A 19,324-nucleotide genomic window follows, 5' to 3' on the forward strand; every position below is an offset into this window, starting at 1 on the left:
ATAACACAGGCTATGCCTAACTAGGGGCAAGATATTATAAGATCATGCCAAAATCTTGTTATAATACATTATATATTTTTGTTTTTAAGTTAAAGATTGTAAAGAGGAAGAAGCGAGCAGAATTTAATTGAATTAATCTATTAGATGACATCATTAAAGAGACTGAATTAAAGACGTCCCTACCAATCGTTGGCTGCAAAGTATTAAATAATTATAATAGTATTTATAAGATAATCCTTTAGAAATAATAAATATAACTGGGGGTGAACGAATGGTTATTTATCCGATTTATCGATATCAATCAAATATATATCAAATTCAAAATATAGGGAGTCATACATCTTTGTGCCGTTTGGAGTCGAGACACTTGGCCCGTGGTACCCAGAGGCGCGGAGAATGTTCAAAATACTATCTTCGCGCCTCAATAAGGCTACTGGTAACCCAAGCGCTGGCAGCTATTTCGGTCAACGGATCAGCCTTGCTATCCAACGCGGTAATGCTGCCAGTATTCTTGGTACGCTTCCACGTAATGATAGTTTTAATTTTATGTAGTCGTAGTATTGAAAATATAGTTATAAGATTTGTTTTGTTTGAATAATAAATACTATGATAAAATATAGAATATTTTTAATGTTAATGAATTATGTTACTATTATTCAGGTTAAATCTTGAGCACAGTAGAATATGTCGACTGTGTCTTGAGCTGATATTTTAGAAGGCAATTTGGAAAAATTTGGCAATGACAATAAATTTGCGGTAAGTGACCTTGGTTGACATTGAAAATAAGCATATTAGGTATAAACAATATGTTATGTTTTTTAAAGTGATAACCCTCACTTCTAGGATTAATACACAAAATTTGTTTTTCAAATTTTATTTGTTTAGATTTACAAGAGCGACATGTCAAGTCAATTTCCTAATATGCAAATATTGGGGCTGAGCAGGTTATCAACTGTAAAGTAGATGAAGCCACAACCTGAGAGTTGAACAAAGCAAACAGAATTTTATAGCGAGGCGGTACTCGAACGGTTAGCTCAGTTGATTAAAGCACCGGCAAGGAACGCCGGAGGTCGTGGGTTCGAATCCCGAATCGTTCATAAAATTTTGTTTTTCAAATTTTATTTGCATATTAGGTATGTATGTGCGCAGGACCGATCGTCGTGGAGATCTTTTGGGAGGCCTTCGTCCAGCAGTGGACGATGATGATGAGTTATCTTAAGCGTTAATTCTGCTACGATTTGTTTAGTCTACATGCAGCTTGCATCTCTCGCCCGACAGCATGGCCAAGAATTAACAAAAGACGCATTGATAGTCGAAGATGTAAATTTGGGCTGAGACGAAGCCGAGACCCCTGCCGTCAGTCGAGTACTAAATACAGCCTAAGAGCGTGTCCACACGGCGCGTTGCGTTGCGTTGCGTCGTCGCAACGCAAATATTTTGACGCATAGCCGGCCACACGGGCGCTGCAGCGTTACTATGACGCAGTCAACGTTCCGTCGGCGCAGCGGCGACGCACAGTTGCGGCAAGTATTTTGAAAAAAATTCGCAGTCAGTCTATAGCAAATCATGGATCGGAAAAGACGTCTAGCATTGCTCCTATTACTACGTCACCGCCGAAATCGACGCAAGATCACAAGACGGTACTGGATCAGTCCTTTCATTTCATTAAGAAATCGTGATGGACAGTTTTTTTTTTTAGAATATCGGGAGTTGCTATTAGACGAAAAGAAGTTTTATAATTTTTTTAGAATGAGTGTATCCAGCTTCGAATGTTTATTGAAGTCCTTAGAACCACACATACGAAAAAACTATACTAATATGAGGAATCCAGTGGAACCAGTAGAAATGCTGGGAATCACTTTAAGGTAACTATATAAATATATTTAAGTAATAAAAATATAACAGTTTTTTTGGTTTGTTTAATTAGTAATCAACTCACAAATAATCAGCAATTGTCATAATTTTAAATTTAGACATTATTTAAGAGAGTAATCAACTCACAAATAATCAGCAATTGTCATAATTTTAAATTTAGACATTATTTAAGAGAGATATCATCCAGTAATTACAAATTAGAAAAATCGTATTCAGTTTCTTCACTTGCTTGAGATGTTTCTGGAGATGTAATTGAATTATTAAAATCAGAAATGTATGTACTTTGAAAATTTGCTGTTTGATACCCATATGGTGGTTGGTGAGACGTTGATGGGCCACTCACATATGATGATGTTTGTCCATACCGCATTTCATCTATAATTTGTATAACTTTACTTTGGAAACGGAGAGTTTCTCGGTCGGAAAATTCTTGAATAGATGGCAATATAGCTCTGAAAAAGGACATATGGCGATTTTCCGGCTCCTTGAGAAGTTTTAGTCCTTCTCTTTCAAACTCATCCATTTGCATTGCCCTTTTGCGCGCGACTGGAACATAGCGCGGAGTGTTGTCTGTGGTAATGTCATCATTTGTAGACGTAGATTCATTGTTGATTTCTCTAGGCGAGTCTAAGCTAGATTCGGTGGCATTTTGTTCCACTTTTCTCAAAAAAAGGAGTTGATTGTATAAATGATACTTCTTCAGTTTCGTAGCGCCCGAGCCCGATTTTGATGCTTCTTTTAATTTTTTTGAATATCTGAAGTAATTATCTTTTACACTTCTCCATTTTTTTATTAAATCATTACCTGCAAAACCAATAGTAAACATGATTTAATAATTTATACATAGTGAATTTCTCGATAAAATTTAATGACATATTCAGATATCGTTAACAAACACTATGTGACCGACTCTGGAATCGTGAAAATATAACAGCTGTTACATACAAAAAGCAATACCTACTGAATCAAAATGTATGCAACAGCTGCTATTTTTTTCGCGATTCTAGAATTAATTGGTTACATAGAGAAAGTTATTTGCTATCGATGTCTGAATATGTCAGTATTTTTTTTCGGGTATCTATCTATCTCATAAATGCATATTATAATAATTATTTTCTTTTCAGATACCTAGGAAGTGGAAATTCAATAACTGATTTACATTTCAAATTCAAACGGGGAAAATCTACTATTGCATATATAATACAAAGAGTTTGTCGTGCTATATGGACCAATCTTCTTCGAGACAACATCCCTGAACTGACAACTGAAAGTTTCCAAACAATAGCGAGGGGTTTTGATGTAAAGGCAAATTTTCCTCAATGTGTTGGTGCCATCGACGGCAAACATATCCGCGTGTGTAATCCTGCAAATAGTGGCTCACTTTTTTTTAATTATAAAGCCTTTTTTTCGATTGTGTTGCTAGCTATTGTGGATTCAAATTACAAATTCGTATTTGTCGACATCGGTGCATACGGAAAAGAATGCGATTCAACCATATTACAAAATTCTAAACTGTACGAGCTAATGATTAACAACAACTTACCACTACCTCAACCCCAGCCACTCTCTGGTAGCAATATACCAACCCCGTATGTATTTGTGGGTGACGAAGCTTTTGGACTGAGCAAACATATTATGCGTCCATATGGCGGTCAAAATCTCGACTTACAACAAAAGGTTTTCAATTACCGTCTAAGCAGAGCCAGAAGATATGTCGAATGCGCTTTTGGGATTATGGCTAACAAATGGCGCATTTTTCACAGACCGATAGACGTGTCCTATGACTTCGCTACTGACATTATAAAAGCATGTTGTGTATTACACAATTTTGTCGCTGATCGAGATGGTTTTAGACAAAGAGATAAATTTGCTATAAGTGTTGATGAATTTCTCCCAATACAACCCGTACATGAAGAACAGACAGCACCGAATGTCATAAGACAGCAATATGCGACCTATTTTATGACTAGAGGAACTCTGCCTTGGCAGCTAAATAAGGTATAATTGTATTATGAGGGTTTTCAAGATTTTCTTGCACCGCCAATTCCGCGATCAGTAAAAAAATAATATTTTATACCTACTCAGCGTAGTCTAGGTTAGTTTTGAGCTAAGTAATAAAATAGTACTCACGCTAATCTAAATTCCCTAAGTTTTAAAATTTTAGAGTGTCGAGATATTAATTTTGTACTGATCGCGGAATTGGCGGTGCAAGAAAATCTTGAAAGCCCTCTTAAATAAAAAAAAAAATAAATATCTGTACTGTGAACTCACCAACTTTATTTTTTCGTTCAGCTGTGAAATTCTCGTAATCAGGAAATAAAACTTTTGATATGTCTTCCCAGGCTTTTGTTTTTAAATTTTTATTTTTAAAATCTACGTTTGACTTGTCCCATATAATTTCCCTTTCCTGTATCAATGTAATCAAGTAATCTATGTCAATTTCTTCAATGGTATTCATTTTACCCTGCAAATAAAACTAAATACAAAAACGTAAACGTAAAACGAAATGAGCTTCCGTGTATCCTCTCTGTCAACGCACAAGCAACTGAGCGCTGACGCTCCGACGTCGCACGAGTACACCCCCTCCCGCTTCGTCTCGGGGGCTGCTGTCCGTCATGTGTGCGTTGCGACGACGCAGCGCGCCGTGTGAACACCTTGGTTATTTGTATGTAAAACAACGCAGTGGTAGCGCTGCGTCGACGCAACGCTGACGCAACGCGCCGTGTGGACTGGCTCTAAGGCAAAGAGGATGTAAATACTACCCAATAAGAGGCGGAAATTTAGTTTAGCATGAAACGTGCAGTGATTTGACATAAGTTTGAAATAGCAGTAATTCCAGTAATGCGATTGGCGACGAAGTATAATCCGGCTAAGTGTAAAAGCGAACAGATGCTTTTAAAACTTAGTGGATTTCGGCTCTCTCCGTTTGTACAAGATTATAGCCGTCATCTGTCAATCTATCAATGACTGGACATTTTACACAATCGAGTGAAATTCTTTTTTCTTAGAGAGTTTCGCTAGGCTGACTAAGGAGCTAACGTCATGCGTGCCTGATTGTTTACGACTTGTCAATCAAAATTGGTTATAATTTGAATAGATTCGCTTTCCTTTTCTATCTTACTGTATCTCCGTTACTGATGTTCTTCGCCATCATCCGCTTTGTTCGTCCATACGCTAGTAGGTATATAGTAGGTCTATGATTCGGTAATCTGTCGCACTCTATGCAGCTATAATAAGCAATTCAATAGTAGTGAACTTTTTAATAACAGTAAAAGCTGCTTTAAATGGAGTGTTAAGAAAAATCTAAAGGAAGGTTAAATTTAGAGTAATTCACAAACACACACCAAAACACACACACACGCACACAACACGCACGATATAAATCCGTTATTAGATGTAAGTCCTACAAAATAGTATTATTATAACCTAATTTAAGTTCTGTGTATTTTGTGATGTTTTAAATAAATAAATGAGTAAGACATACATTGCATGTTGATGACGAGACCCCTAGTATTTTCCACTTCAGAGTTCAAAAGGAACTTAGGAAATTTTATTTAAAAAACACGGAATTCGTGACATGATACGGTTAATTTCGGTCATAAAAGATGCAAATTGTGGAGATATTCACAAACTGGGTCGCATTTACTTACATTAACGTCATCACATCAGGTGTGGGATATGTTTGCGTAGTTTGAAAGTTACTTGAATAATAGAGGGTTGTCATTTTGTAGACACGAAGAAAAGAGGGCAAGAAGAGAAATCTCCATACATATTTTTTTATGATAAGGTGGGAGTATGCTTCTACGGTGTTCTGGTTGCCGTACAGATTAATTTATGTTTGGTTCATAAGTTAAACTAGACTTAAGAACAATTCGTTTATTGAACTAAGTCTATATGGTTGAAATGGTAAATGGTTATGAGCACACGCGAACCGATTGATGCTCAAACGTGAACTGAGGGAAAAAGTTGAAACACGGCACGCGCCAGCACAACCGCTGACAGGGCGCAACGTGATGTGCGATGTTCCACTCGTACAATGCTCATTTCTTGAAGGTCCCTAAGTCTTATCGGTTCTGGAAAACAGCAGCCGGTAATTGATTCCACAAAGTGGCTGTGCGAGGCAAAAAAATTTCTTACAAAACGCTCGGTTGTGGAATGTCAGACGTCAACGTGATGCGGGTAGTATTATCTATTTTGACGTAATGACGTAATGTCCGGTGGTGGAATTCAGCCGCTGGAATCAACCCGAACAGCTCCTCCGAGCTCTCCCCGTGATAAATGCGGTAGAAGATGTAGAGAGAACCCACATCTCAAAAACATCACGCAACGCCAAAGAATCAAGCGATCGGGAATCGAATCGTCGAAGATTCGAGCCGCTCTTCGTTGTATGCGGTCAAATTATGTTGATACTGGGGTGCGCCCGCCCAGAGGTGAGAACAGTGTTCTATTTGAGGCCGGTGGCTTATAGTGAAGCACTGTTTCGCTTAACTGAGTACGCCAAGCTTTTTAGAGGCCAGTTAGGCCTTCTCTTCCAAGTGACCACGGAAGTGAACGTCGCTCGATATATCGACGCCAAGGATGCTGATATAGGTTGCTAGTATGGAGCAAGACAATTTGTGTAAAAGTGTGACAATAAAACAAAAAAAACTACGAGCAAGTAGACCCAAGCGCGCACTATCCTTAAGTAATATTTTTATCATACCCATATACATGGAATGAATGATCTATGAGAAGCCTCATAAAAAATGATATTGAAAACTATTATTTTAGGAAATAAGAATATTTAAATTATAATAACTATACAGGGATGTTTAATTATCCTAAGTGTTTTTAGTCTGTTTGTCGCGTCATGTTGAAATAATTACACTACTACACACAATGTGTTTTCAGGTTTCGTATCCATATGTATGGTTATGGTTTGTAAAGTGGCTTTGATCCAGTTGTTTTATCCATATGTAACGTACTCGATGCTTTTTATAAGATCAGCTACGCTCCTGTGATCCCTCTGATGTTACAAGAAAGTATGGGCCGCGGTCTTGACGTACAATAAACAAAACTAGACTAGTCTTACAATCACGCTCAAAAAATTATGAAGCAAAACTCTGCCTACGCGTCTATTAGGCAGAGTTTTCGTTCAGTTGTGTTTCGACCCCACTATGAATACAACGTCACCTAATGACAGTGTTCAGTAAAAAAATGTCCAAATAACAGAATATCTAAATTTAAAAAAGATGGAGTGTCGTACTTTCAGGTAAGTGCCCTTTAAATTAATAAAACAATGTAACTAAATTTTTAATCAATTTGCTAAATAATTACATTTAAATTACAATGTTTTTCAGATGGGCAAAGTGCTCGCAAAATAATTGATGTTGTAAAATGTGGTCTCATTTGTCGAATCAATTTCCTGCAAAAATATTTCGCTCCATATATTTATTTAACCAATGCCTTTTGTATTTTCACTCAACAGTGTAATTTTTCGTATTCCTTTGCCCCGACTGCACATAAATTACATTCTATTCATTGATACCGACTCCGTAAAACAACCAAACAAATCACATTCTTATTTCCTTGTTTTAAAGTGTATTTCCCTTAAGCAGGCATACACGCACCAAAAATGTCAGAAATGTAGATCAGTAGGTTACAGAGCAAAATAATATTTCGTTGAGTATTTGTTTCCTTCATTGAAAAATGATTCTCATATCGAAGTAGGTAAACTATCTAAAGTAGAACTTCTCAGTGGTAATCAGACAACAGAAGTGGAAAGATGTGGCATAATACAATAGAACAGAAGCGTAACTCAGCGTTTTGAAAATTATACCTATGTCTGGGCAGAGTGCTAGGGTTGGTACATACAACAAGATAGACGACGCGGACAGCACGGCGCAGCTAATTTAACTCCGACATCGACCAGTCTCAGCGGCGTACGGCGTGGCACTCAATAGTTTTGTTTCCCCAAGATTGCTTAGCAGCCTTGTAAATCGTGTGTATGTGTGCGTGCGTCAATTCTGGCTCTCTAGTAAGTTTAAATACTGTTCTAGTATCGAATTGTGGATGCGGTGCGGTAGAGCCAGAACACGCTTTCCGGTGATCACTACGTCACTGCCGGCAGTGCAGTCAGGTGAACGTAGTGTTTAAATTCTCTTTGCAGTCAGGGTTAGCACTTTTAAGTTATTAAAACATAATAATTTATTACTCAAATAATTTTGTTACAATCCAGTATTTTCATTTTTCTTAGCTAAAATAATAAAAAAAAATGTAACTGAAAAAAATGTAAAAACATTGTTAAAATTACACGCGTTTGTCCACCTTAATAAAAAGTTTTTAAATTGTTTGAATCGACGAATAATAAGTAATCATAAATTACTTTCAAATAGATAAGTCAAATGTCAAATTTATTTTTTAATGTCATCATCATGTTAGCAACTTTTTAATGAAAGGGTTTTAAGAAGTCACAGAAGTTTAGGTGTGTCACGCCTCCCTTTCTTTACTCCATTTATCTCGGTCCTGTGCCAGCTCCGATCAGGTCTCATTATAGGCATCCAGGTCGTCACGCCTTCATTTGCAGGGTCTGCCTGTCGAGGCAGGTCGGTCTTTGCTCGTCCTGGAGGCACCCAATGCGTGACGACCTGTGCCCATCGGTCTGCGTGCTTCGGACATACATGCCCAGGCCAGTCCACTTTAGCCTAGCGGTTTTTTCTCCCACATCAACAATGCCAGTTCTAAAGCTCAGTTTCGTATTTCTTATGCAATCAAAGATTTATTTGCACTAAATTCAATGTCGACATCCCTGCATGCGTCTATCGCCTTTACCAGTGGGAGGCTTCTTTGCACAGGATGCCGGCTAGATTATGCACCACAACGGTGCCATTTTTTCTGTCGTGAAGCAGTAATGTGTAAGCATTTACTGTGTTTCGGTCTGAAGGGCGCCGTAGCTAGTGAAATTACTGGGCAAAAGAGACTTGACATCTTATGTCTCAAGGTGACGAGCGCTGTTGCAGTGCCGCTCAGAATTTTTGGGTTTTTCAATTATCCTGATCGGCACTGCATTGAAATGGGTAGCGCGTATCAATTACTATCAGCTGAACGTCCTGCACGTCTCATCCCTTATTTTCATAAAAAAAATCGCTCAACTTGCGTGAAGCTAGTAGGGAAGATGTTCTCACACGGCGCACCCCGCTCCAAGCACTTTGCTTATATTAAGTTTAATTAAAAATAAGAATTTATATATAGAGATATTCTTTGGTTATATTTATCTGCATAAATTTCCCTTTTCATTGAAGAATTTTATTCACATTTAACATTTGTTTGAAGTAGAGTCGATGTTTGAAGAAGGTCCAAATTGACCTCTATCGTAGCGCAGTCGAGCTGAGTAATAGTTGGAGAGGAGCCAACACAAAACCTTACGTGGCAATATAATGTTAAACAACTATGTTATTACCGTTTCGTTTACAAATTGTTGAGTTGTTTACTGCTATAGTAGGGAAAACTTTAAAAATATATTTTATTATGCATATTTTAATCTATTTAATCGACTTCAAAAACTGAAAAGTGTCAAATAACTAAAAAAAAAAATTAATTTAATACACCTTTACCTTTAATATTAATAAAATACTATTATTTGTATGTGCTACATATTGATAGCTTTGAAGTCGGTGCCTAGCCGAGTAGTAGGCATAATCAGTTTATGTCTGTTCCTGGTGTTAAAATTATGGTTATGACAGTTTCTGGCAAATTCACTTATGTGCCTATGAACATACATAACATTATCAAGAATATATTGAGAAGCAACAGTCAAGATGTTAATTTCTTTGAATTTTGCTCTCAATGATTCTCTAGGACCTAGGTTATAAATAGCGCGAATAGCCCTCTTCTAGCAATAGAATAGCACAAATATTGTATTAATATCGGCAGCGTTGCCCCATAGCAATATACCATAGGACATAATACTATGGAAATAACTAAAGTATACTAGTCGCGCCGTGTCTATGTCAGTTAATTGTCTTATCTTTTTAACCGCGTATGCTGCATAACTAAGTGTGTTCGCCAATCCTTCAATATGGGGGCCCCATTGTAATTTGGAATCTAGCAGATTCCACCGGTTCTATCACCTCTCCGTTTAACAAAACATTTGCATTTACATTTTTGACATTTGGTACGGTAAATTTAATGTATTTAGTTTTCTTGCTATTTAACAACAGGTTATTAGCGCTAAACCAGTACACGATGCCAGATACAATATCGTTCACTTCGTCATACATAGCTTGGTTTCTTTTTACTTTGAAAATCAGTGAAGTGTCATCCGCAAACAATACTACCTTATGTTTTTTCTCTATAAGATTAGGAAGATCGTTTATATAGATAAGGAAGAGGAACGGTCCAAGAATAGACTCTATTTTGTGTATTAATCCTAGAAGTGAGGGTTATCACTTTAAAAACATAACATATAGTTTAGATTTACGAGAGCGACATCTCAAGTCAATTTCTCAGTATGCAAATATTGGCGTTGAGCAGGTTATCAACTGTAAAGTAGTGTAGATGAAGCCACAACCTGAGAGTTGAACAAAGCAAACGGAATTTTATAGCGAGACGGTACTCGAACGGTTAGCTCAGTTGGTTAGAGCACCGGCACGGAACGCCAGAGGTCGTGGGTTCGAATCCCGCATCGTTCATTTTGTTTTTCAAATTTTATTTGTGTACTAAATGGATTATTAAGTTACTTACGTCTTATATTATAATATCATTAAATTTTAATTTTATAAATATTAATGGTAGCATTGTAAAATCCGACATGTTTCAGTATAACAGTAGTGTTTGGGTATTTAGACAATTTTATAACATACTAGCTGAGCCAGCAAACGTCGTATTGCCATATAACATATTAAAAAAAATCAATAATTAAAATTTTGATGCAACCGATTCTCAGACCTACCAAACATATCGTACTACAATTATTATTGTATTGCCATCTTGCAACACTATATCGGTTTGGTGGATGAAACAGAATAATATAAAAATCGTGATACAGAAATAGTTGTAGGTCGAAAAAGGGCGAAAATTTGAATTTGTGTGTATTTTTCAATGCTGAATCATAATAAAATAAAAATAATAAAAAAAATTTTTTTTGGGTCTCCCTTAACTCCCCTTAACATTTAGGGGGATGAAAAGTACATAGATAGATAGATACTAAATATGTATATAAAATTTGATAAAAATCAGTAGAGCCGTTTCGGAGGAGTAAGGTACCTAACATTGTGATACGAGAATTTTGAGAAACATATTGGATTATCAATAATATAGCTTTGTTTTGATTTATATCCAAAATTTAATTATTAGTTTTTTTTTTCACTTGTTCACTTCTACATTATAATAGTACAATACAATATTTTTTCATTGTAAACTTGCAACCCCGCACTTGTGCAACTCAAAAATTCATGCTGGTTTGCCATAAATTGTATTTACACTATAATTTATACTTATTTTGTTATTTTTATAAGCTCGTAATAGTGTATAATCTATTGGTGAACCTAAATAAATAAATATTATGTTAACATCTTAAGTACAATGTTTCTTGCAAATAAAGTTTCATTTCATTTCATTTCATTTCAATCATTCGAACTATATACTAATTGAATCATCATACATTGAATCCTCCAACTGCAGGACAGTGATTGCGTTATGAACTGTCCTCGCAACTCCATTGAATATGTTAATGTTCTCATGTAGTAAGTCTGATGTAATCCAATCTATCTCGACTTGGACACTTCGCTTCCCAACTCAATTCGTTAAGTAATAATATCATATCAAATCTGTGACAAGTTTATTAATAATAGCAATAATATCAATACGAGTCGAAATTTGCAGTCGCAAACTTCCATAAATTTCGATCAAATCTATAAAATTCTCATTTTTTTGAGATGAAATTATGAGTGCATATTAGGTAGGTCTGAGAATCGGACAACATCTATTTTTCATCCCGCTAAATGTAAAGGATGGCCCACGCCAATTTTTTTATTTGTTTGTCATTATTTTTAAAATTTTTCTTGATTATGAGTCAGCATTAAAAAATACATACGAATTCAAATTTTCACCCATCCACGATCAACAGTTACTTTTGTATTGCGATTTTAATATCTGCAATACAACGTTTGCTGGGTCAGCTAGTATTTTTATAGAAAATATTGTAACTACTATGTATACTACTGCTAACTACAAAATTTATAAGAAACATAAATTTGGAACTCTGGATATCTGATATAGCTAAAATAAAAAGAAAAATCGAGAAACGAAAAAAAAAAGTGTGTGTGTACTTATGTATGCACGCAAGAAGTTATACTTCTTTGGCCTAACGAAGCAAAAATCATTAAAATGATTTATTCCTCGTGCTATTTTACGTTTTTAGAAAGAACAATTTTGTAAAAATCTAGCATAAATGGCTTTGACAATTGATTATTAAATAATGAATACGGCTGTATGGGCTTGAACCCCTTGCCTGTCCTAATAATGGACGAAGAAACCAAAAAATAACGAATGACGCAAACGTCAAAAAACGTCTACCCTACTGGCTGGTGTCGCCTTTTTTTTTATACCGGTGTAAGTGAGCTCGGGCGTATAAACCTACCTGTTAACTCGTTCAGAGTCCGCGGCGCGTCCCCAGATTCAATTCCATATTGTACCTGCGATTGCGAGGTTGCAAAGTAACAGGTACGTAGCGCTTTCTTTGACAATGTCGAGTATAATACAATAAGTTAATCAATAACCGACAGTCCGATACTAATTATGAATAAGCAGACTGACGGATCAATACAATAGGTTCACTTTTATAATAAACGGCCACACGATGTACAGACAAAGTCATCAAGAGACTTGAAGTAAGATTGATGTCAATCGTTTTACTAAAGATCAAACATTAGCAGCCATTTGTACATACAAACGTTGTCGACTTATTTTTCTTTGTTTTTTTACTTTTAATGAATATTTTTTACTTACTGCATTACTGATTACTTAATCATAAACGAAATCCTGATTTTGAAGCTGTTTACTCAGGATTTGTTGTCGAAGCTGCAATCGCCTTATTTTTGTCTCGAGCAGAAATATTGACTTGACTAAATATTACCGTTTTACAAATTTAATTTGTACCAAAATTAATGGACAATGCTGGACTCGAAACCTCACCTCTCGGTTTCCGCTCTTACCAACTAAACCAACCGTCCGAGTGACGCATAGATCTTAAATCTTAGTATGCCTTGTTCAACTATAAGGTTGAGAGTGAACCCAGAAGAGATAGATATCACTTAAAACTAGCCGCGTACTGACTGACGAGGCTGGTCTAACTAATATCGATTGCTAGAAAGGGTAGGAAAATATCAATAAACTCCCTGTTACCAACGATTACTGTAGTAATTTATGTTAATTCACTCAATTTATGCTCTGTCAGGCACAGCTTAATATTGTTCTGTGTTCAATAACGAGTAGAGCTATGTATAGCTCCGATCGAAACATACTATCACATCGCCCGACATCACTTATGATATTAAACTATTACTTATTCATTAGCCTGTTAGAGTTGTGTTCGAGGCTTGAGCACTGTTTGAGCGCAAGCTACGGCGGATGGGCATTTGGAACAAGCTGGGAAGAAACTTAGAACTCCATCTATTTAATAATTGGAAGGTAAGTGAAATGTCATTTGCTTAAATCGTAGTTACATAGTTTCGGTAGTTGGACAGCAAAAATCACCAAATAAAAATATTTAGTTGTATAATATATGAATAGATTATATCATATTCAATATCATTATATACGATAAGGCATTATGAATACGACCATTACTCTTTAATTGAACCGCACATTTCTATTTGCAAACGAGATTCACGGCCATACAAATGTGGATTTTGGCTCAATACAGACCGCCAATAAAACCTTAAGTGCGCCAATAACTCTCATTGAATGGCGTATAAAGTTGGCATGAAAGTGATCAACGAAGGCCTTGTCTTACTATTATTGACCTTGCCTGGAGTGGCTTCGGTCCAAAATAATGCTTTCTCCAAGCAATTTAATATAACTTTTCATGAATTTTTCACAAATTTTGGCATGAAACCCCGACATTCATGCAGTTTACAAGGTGAAATAACAATCTTAGTATCGCCATTTTGTCGACTCCAGTGCCTGTTACATTTTTTTTACAAGGATGCAAACGGACAAGAGACTGTTGAGAAGTGGTGAGGCTATGGACATCTACAAAAACCAGAGGACGAGTTATGCGTTGCCGAAGTTGGGACAGTTTTTATCTTCGCAATCGAATAATTATGTATTTAATGAAGGAGTTTGAACTTTTGTTGAATAGATACTTAGCTACCTAAAGATGTAAAATAATAAATTATACATCTACAAGTTTACAATCTATATATATAATATAAAGTCAAAATTGCTGTATGTTTTCGCTGTGCTTCTCCTGGGCATATAAAGAATAGGGAAGTCCCAGGCCCAAGGGTGTCGAAGTTCAAATTTAAATTAAAATATTTTTATTCAAAATAGGATTAAAAATAAAATATAGAACGTCAAAAACCCATTCAAAATAGACTCCTCAGACGTGAGAAGAACGGGCGCAAGATATCAGTGGTCTTTTTTTTATAAAAATGTGGATTACAATGTGATATCGTACAATAAACATTTATAATTAAAGTGCGACAACAACTTACTAACAAACATTTATAATTAAGAGGCGACTACCAGTGGATGGATGGATTTACCAGAGGATGGGTGGATTTACCAGAGACACGTAAAATCTTCGACATTCATAAGTGTAATTTTGACCTGAGTGAATAAATCACTGACCTCTTCTATATACCACTGGACTGGCGGCTGTCAAAGTGCTTTTGTGCCCGTTTGATATTCGCCATTTTGGCGCTGTTGACCATGTAGCGAGAGTCTGCGGTACTAAAACTAGTGATGACAACCCAGTGGACAACATAGATGGTGGGAAAACAATTATAAAAAAAATTGTGTACTTTATTACGTTGATTCTTGAAGTATAAATAACACGGAAAACGAATGAAATTAATTCAAAATGTAAAAATACTTCAGAGTAGTGTACGTTCCTTCGCAGTCATTTGTATTATACGTCAAAATTAGTTCTCTGGATGATCGCGAGTGGCGCTTCAAATAGGCACAAAACATTTGCTGTCAAACATATGGAACAGTGGTATTTATACAGGTCAGTGGAATTCATTAATTTATTTTCTTTCTTTAAGGCCAATAAGTAATTTGTATTTTAACACACAGCATTGAGCCCTTATATGGCAACAATTCCCCATTGGATTCGTGATAAAACACAGAAACTTGAAGTTCTAATAAAGAGGTCGGTTAATTAGCTATATGGGCACTTGCACTCAGCTTAACGATGGATTTTCAACGTCTGGTCCATTACGTCGAAACAGTTGTTGTCGCTATAAACCTATAACAAGTCATAGTCGATCATAAAAAGATGCATAAAGATATATAATATAACGTTAGTTTTTAATAAAAAATATGGAATCGTAACTTGGACCCGCGCCTTTCGGGTTCCGTACGAACAAATATAATAAATGATGAAAATTTGTATCTCTACTAATATAATAAATGTGAATGTAAGTGTTTTTTGTCACGCTTTCACGCCTTAACCACGGAACCAATTTTGAAAAAGTTCAGTGCAGAGACAGATTAGAGCTTGGGAAAGGACATAGGCATTCTTTTATTGCGAATAAAAAGGCTTGGAAGGGTTGAAATAGGGGATGGAAGTTCGTCATTACAGAAGAAGACACCATGAAACAATGAAGATTTTTCTTCAATTAATTTAAATTAAGTTATTTGACAAGGGATGACAACTCTTGCAATATCATACAAAATAGGCAACATTCACCAAATATAAATGTTACTGCTATAGATAATCATAATATAAAGCTCATAAATATTGTTCACCAGAATATACAAGGTATCTCAAGTAAGGAATTAGAAATTGAACTGTTTTTGAGCTGCTGTAATATAGATATATTATGTATAACAGAACATTGGCGTAAGAGTCATCAGCTCCAGTTTAATTTTAGAGAACATAAAGTAGTCAGATCGTTTTGTAGAAGTAGGGCAATACATGGAGGTTGCCTAATTATTATTAATAATATATTGTTAATCTCTCTATAGAACAACTAATTGAGATAGCTTGTATAATGTGTAAACATAACTGTGTTTCGGTCTTAAGGGCGCCGTAGCTAGTGAAATTATTGGGTAAATGAGACTTAACATCTTACGTCTCAAGGTGACGAGCGCAAGTGTACTGCATTGTAATGGGCAAGGCGTATCAATTACCATCAGCTGTCCCGCTCGTCTCTTCCCTTATTTTCATAAAAAAAAAACTACGCTTTATAGTCCAATGATCATGCTGTCTACATCTGTATCAAACATCAAGTATGATGTATCATGCATGCATGCATGCATCGTAACAAATTTGGCATTGTTTTGACATCTTTATACCGCAAATTTGACGAAGAGAAAGTGATTTTTTATGGGTATTATCATCGTTCGCGTAATAGCTTGAAATGATTTTCAATGGTATGAGATTAATAATACAATCTAAGTTATCAAGAAGCGATAAATGGATGGACGCTTCACATTTAAACACTGAAACCAACAAATTATTTCACTATTTAATAAACTACAGATAAGTGTAAACAACACTGATACTATGGAAAGTAACAAAGAATGTCAGCACTAGAAGCAATATTGCCAAAGTTGTAACAAAAACTAACACAAATTACTTTCTTATCTCGCGAGAGGACCGCGTAAAAGGACGCTGGGGCAAAATTAAACTTTGCAAGTGGCTTTAATTCCGGCAATATGTCAAAATGATAGCAAGTATTAGGAGTGTGAACACTGCGACAGTGCAGAGTTTCACAGCATTATTTTAAGTACATGTCCTATTGGTCCAATTAACAATAATGATCGAAGTTGGGAGGTCTTGGGTAACATCTATACATAACACACAGTGTACCACTGTATGCTTTTTATATTAATTTGTGAAGTGAAACTTTTATTACAACGCCTAAATTTTTTTGACCATCTATCGCATATCTCATTACAATCTGTCGCTGCCGGTTGTAGTGGGGGTGAAGTTGTATCATTAATTTCAACAACTGCTTTGAAGTTCGTTTGACCGCGCGGTCTAAGGCGCCAGTTTTAAGCTATTGTTTCCGAGAGGGATAGTAGGTTCAAACCCCACACCCCTGTCCAAGGGTTTTTTGTCAGATTAATTATTTTATGTCAAACAAAGTTTTATGGAACTATTTTTTGGAGATTTTTTTTTTAAACATTAATCTTTAAAGTATTTGTGTTCAAACTTTGTGCGTTGAATTTTCACTTCTATTATGTTTATCAGCACACATTTCGATTAAGTTTAAATAGTTAATATGCAGAACATTGGAATTAGAGTATATTTTTAGGTCTTAGCTTGAAGCCAAAAAGTCGTATAAGTTCGGTAATATTGCAGCAAGCAAATAATTCCACAAATGGCTGTATGGGGCAAAATGTTTCCTGCGAAACGTGCGGTTGTCCGAATTTAGACGTGATGTCGTGATGTGATGATATTCATTCACCGAGGCTTTGAATAGGTCTAATATTTGTAAACATAGCCTTTTAATTAATAATATAAGACGTAGTAAACTATAAAAACCACTATTTTATTGACGATTTAACTTATACAAAGTTAAACATAATTTAAAAAACGTATCAAAAGTAAACAAAATACCTTTTAAAGGATTAAAACGCGTGTATTTGTAACTGTATTTTTAGATTAGGTTTTTGTATAAAAGTTACATTTTTATTATTTACCAGTGATACACTCCTTTGCACAGGATACCGGCTTGATTAGGGGTACCACAACGGCGCCTATTTCTGTCGTGAAGCAGTAATGTGTAAGCATTATTGTGTTTCGGTCTGAAATGTAAATGAGACTTAACAATTTACGTATCAAAATGACGAGCGCAATAATTGTACTGCCGCTCAGAGTTTTTGAGTTTTTCAAATCCTTAGCGGCACTGCATTGTAATGGGCAGGGCGTATCAATCACCATCAGCGTCACCATGAACGTCCTGCTCGTCTCGGTCCTTATATAATATAATATTTTTTTATAAGAAATAATAATAAAAAAATATTATTTTATTCAAACCAACGATTTTTGCAAAGCACATTTTCAGGGCGACTGCGGTTGAAAGGAGTCGAGAATAGTATATTTTGTCATAGTTGTTAGGAAGTTTAGCGCCATGTGTTGCCTCGGAGGTGGTATTAGCTGTAGACAGATGTGTAACACTCGCTTGAATTATATTAATTTATTAATTATTACAATCACATCAATTGGCATTGCATAGACGTCGCTTCATTGTGTGTCCTCTACCGCATTTATCACGAGGAGTGTTCCGAAGAGCTGTTTCACCTGGTACCGTCGCATCCCACCTTCGCACGACACGCCACAAATTAGGATATCACCCCCACCATCTGTATGTGTGGCGGTCATCCATAGAGCGGTTTTCAAGGAGCTTTCTTCAACGTACTACAAAGCTGTGGAATGAGCTTCCCTGTGCGGTGTTTCCAGGACGATACGACATGGGTACCTTCAAAAAAAAATCGCGTACACCTTCCTTAAGGGCCGGCAACGCTCCTGCGATTTCTCTGGTGTTGCAAGAGAATATGCGGTGATCACTTAGCACCAGGTGACACGTACGCTCGTTTGTCCTCCTTTTTCATATAAAAAATGTTACTATATCAAAAGTAGGATTCATAAGCAATTTATAAATTTTTATAGCTCTGTGCTGTTAACGATATCAATTTAGTCAAATAATAAAATTTGTGTCAGTTATTTTAAATCCACAGATTATAGGTATATTTAGGATTTTGCATATTTATAAATTATTCATATGAATGCCTTAGATACGTCCCAAATAGAAATAATATCGCCTCCCAAATATTAGCTGCCAAATGATGTTACTTTATAGATATCACATTTTCATTCAGTTAAATAATTATAAGTGTCAAGACATACTCAGAAACTTTATCTATACAATTTTAAGAACATTCTATCAAAGCATTTCGAGATTTCTCTTCACTACACTTCCTAAAAACTAATACACTTTATCGTTCTAAAATGAAATGACAGCGTCTGAAAGCTTCTGAGACGCGATTATCTTTAAAATAAATCGCAAGAGACAAAAGGCGAGATAAGTTAACACGGGTCGCCACTCTCGCAGCTCAGCCTCCCGTTCATCCGATCATCTCTGGAACTTATCCGTCACTTGCTCACTTACTAGTTTGATATTTGGTCATTATGGCCGTTCCCAATATACTATCTAGAGATAAATAACTACCTTCTATTGTCAGTAATTACCTGTCAATAATCTGAAGCTATCCCAATATACCGGATAAGTCATTG

At 35.9% G+C, this 19,324-nt stretch overlaps 3 protein-coding genes across 3 annotated transcripts in view; 1 reads left to right on the plus strand and 2 right to left on the minus strand.

Moving 5' to 3' along the window:
• Positions 1-19,324, minus strand: part of LOC126968374 (uncharacterized) — a 220,972-nt gene that overhangs the window by 71,977 nt on the left and 129,671 nt on the right. The gene's annotated exons all lie outside the window — the stretch shown is intronic.
• Positions 1,385-4,210, plus strand: LOC126968892 (uncharacterized). Its single transcript, XM_050814039.1, has 2 exons — positions 1,385-1,865; positions 3,000-4,210. The coding sequence occupies exons 1-2, from the start codon at positions 1,567-1,569 to the stop codon at positions 3,877-3,879; spliced, it is 1,179 nt and encodes a 392-aa protein (XP_050669996.1). The 5' UTR covers positions 1,385-1,566; the 3' UTR covers positions 3,880-4,210.
• Positions 1,902-4,608, minus strand: LOC126968966 (uncharacterized). The gene is made up of 2 exons (XM_050814224.1): positions 4,147-4,608; positions 1,902-2,679 (listed from the first exon to the last, which is right to left on the minus strand). The coding sequence occupies exons 1-2, from the start codon at positions 4,331-4,333 to the stop codon at positions 2,066-2,068; spliced, it is 801 nt and encodes a 266-aa protein (XP_050670181.1). The 5' UTR covers positions 4,334-4,608; the 3' UTR covers positions 1,902-2,065.

This window comes from Leptidea sinapis, chromosome 1, assembly GCF_905404315.1.
Source record: "Leptidea sinapis chromosome 1, ilLepSina1.1, whole genome shotgun sequence".
Lineage (NCBI taxonomy): Eukaryota > Metazoa > Arthropoda > Insecta > Lepidoptera > Pieridae > Leptidea > Leptidea sinapis.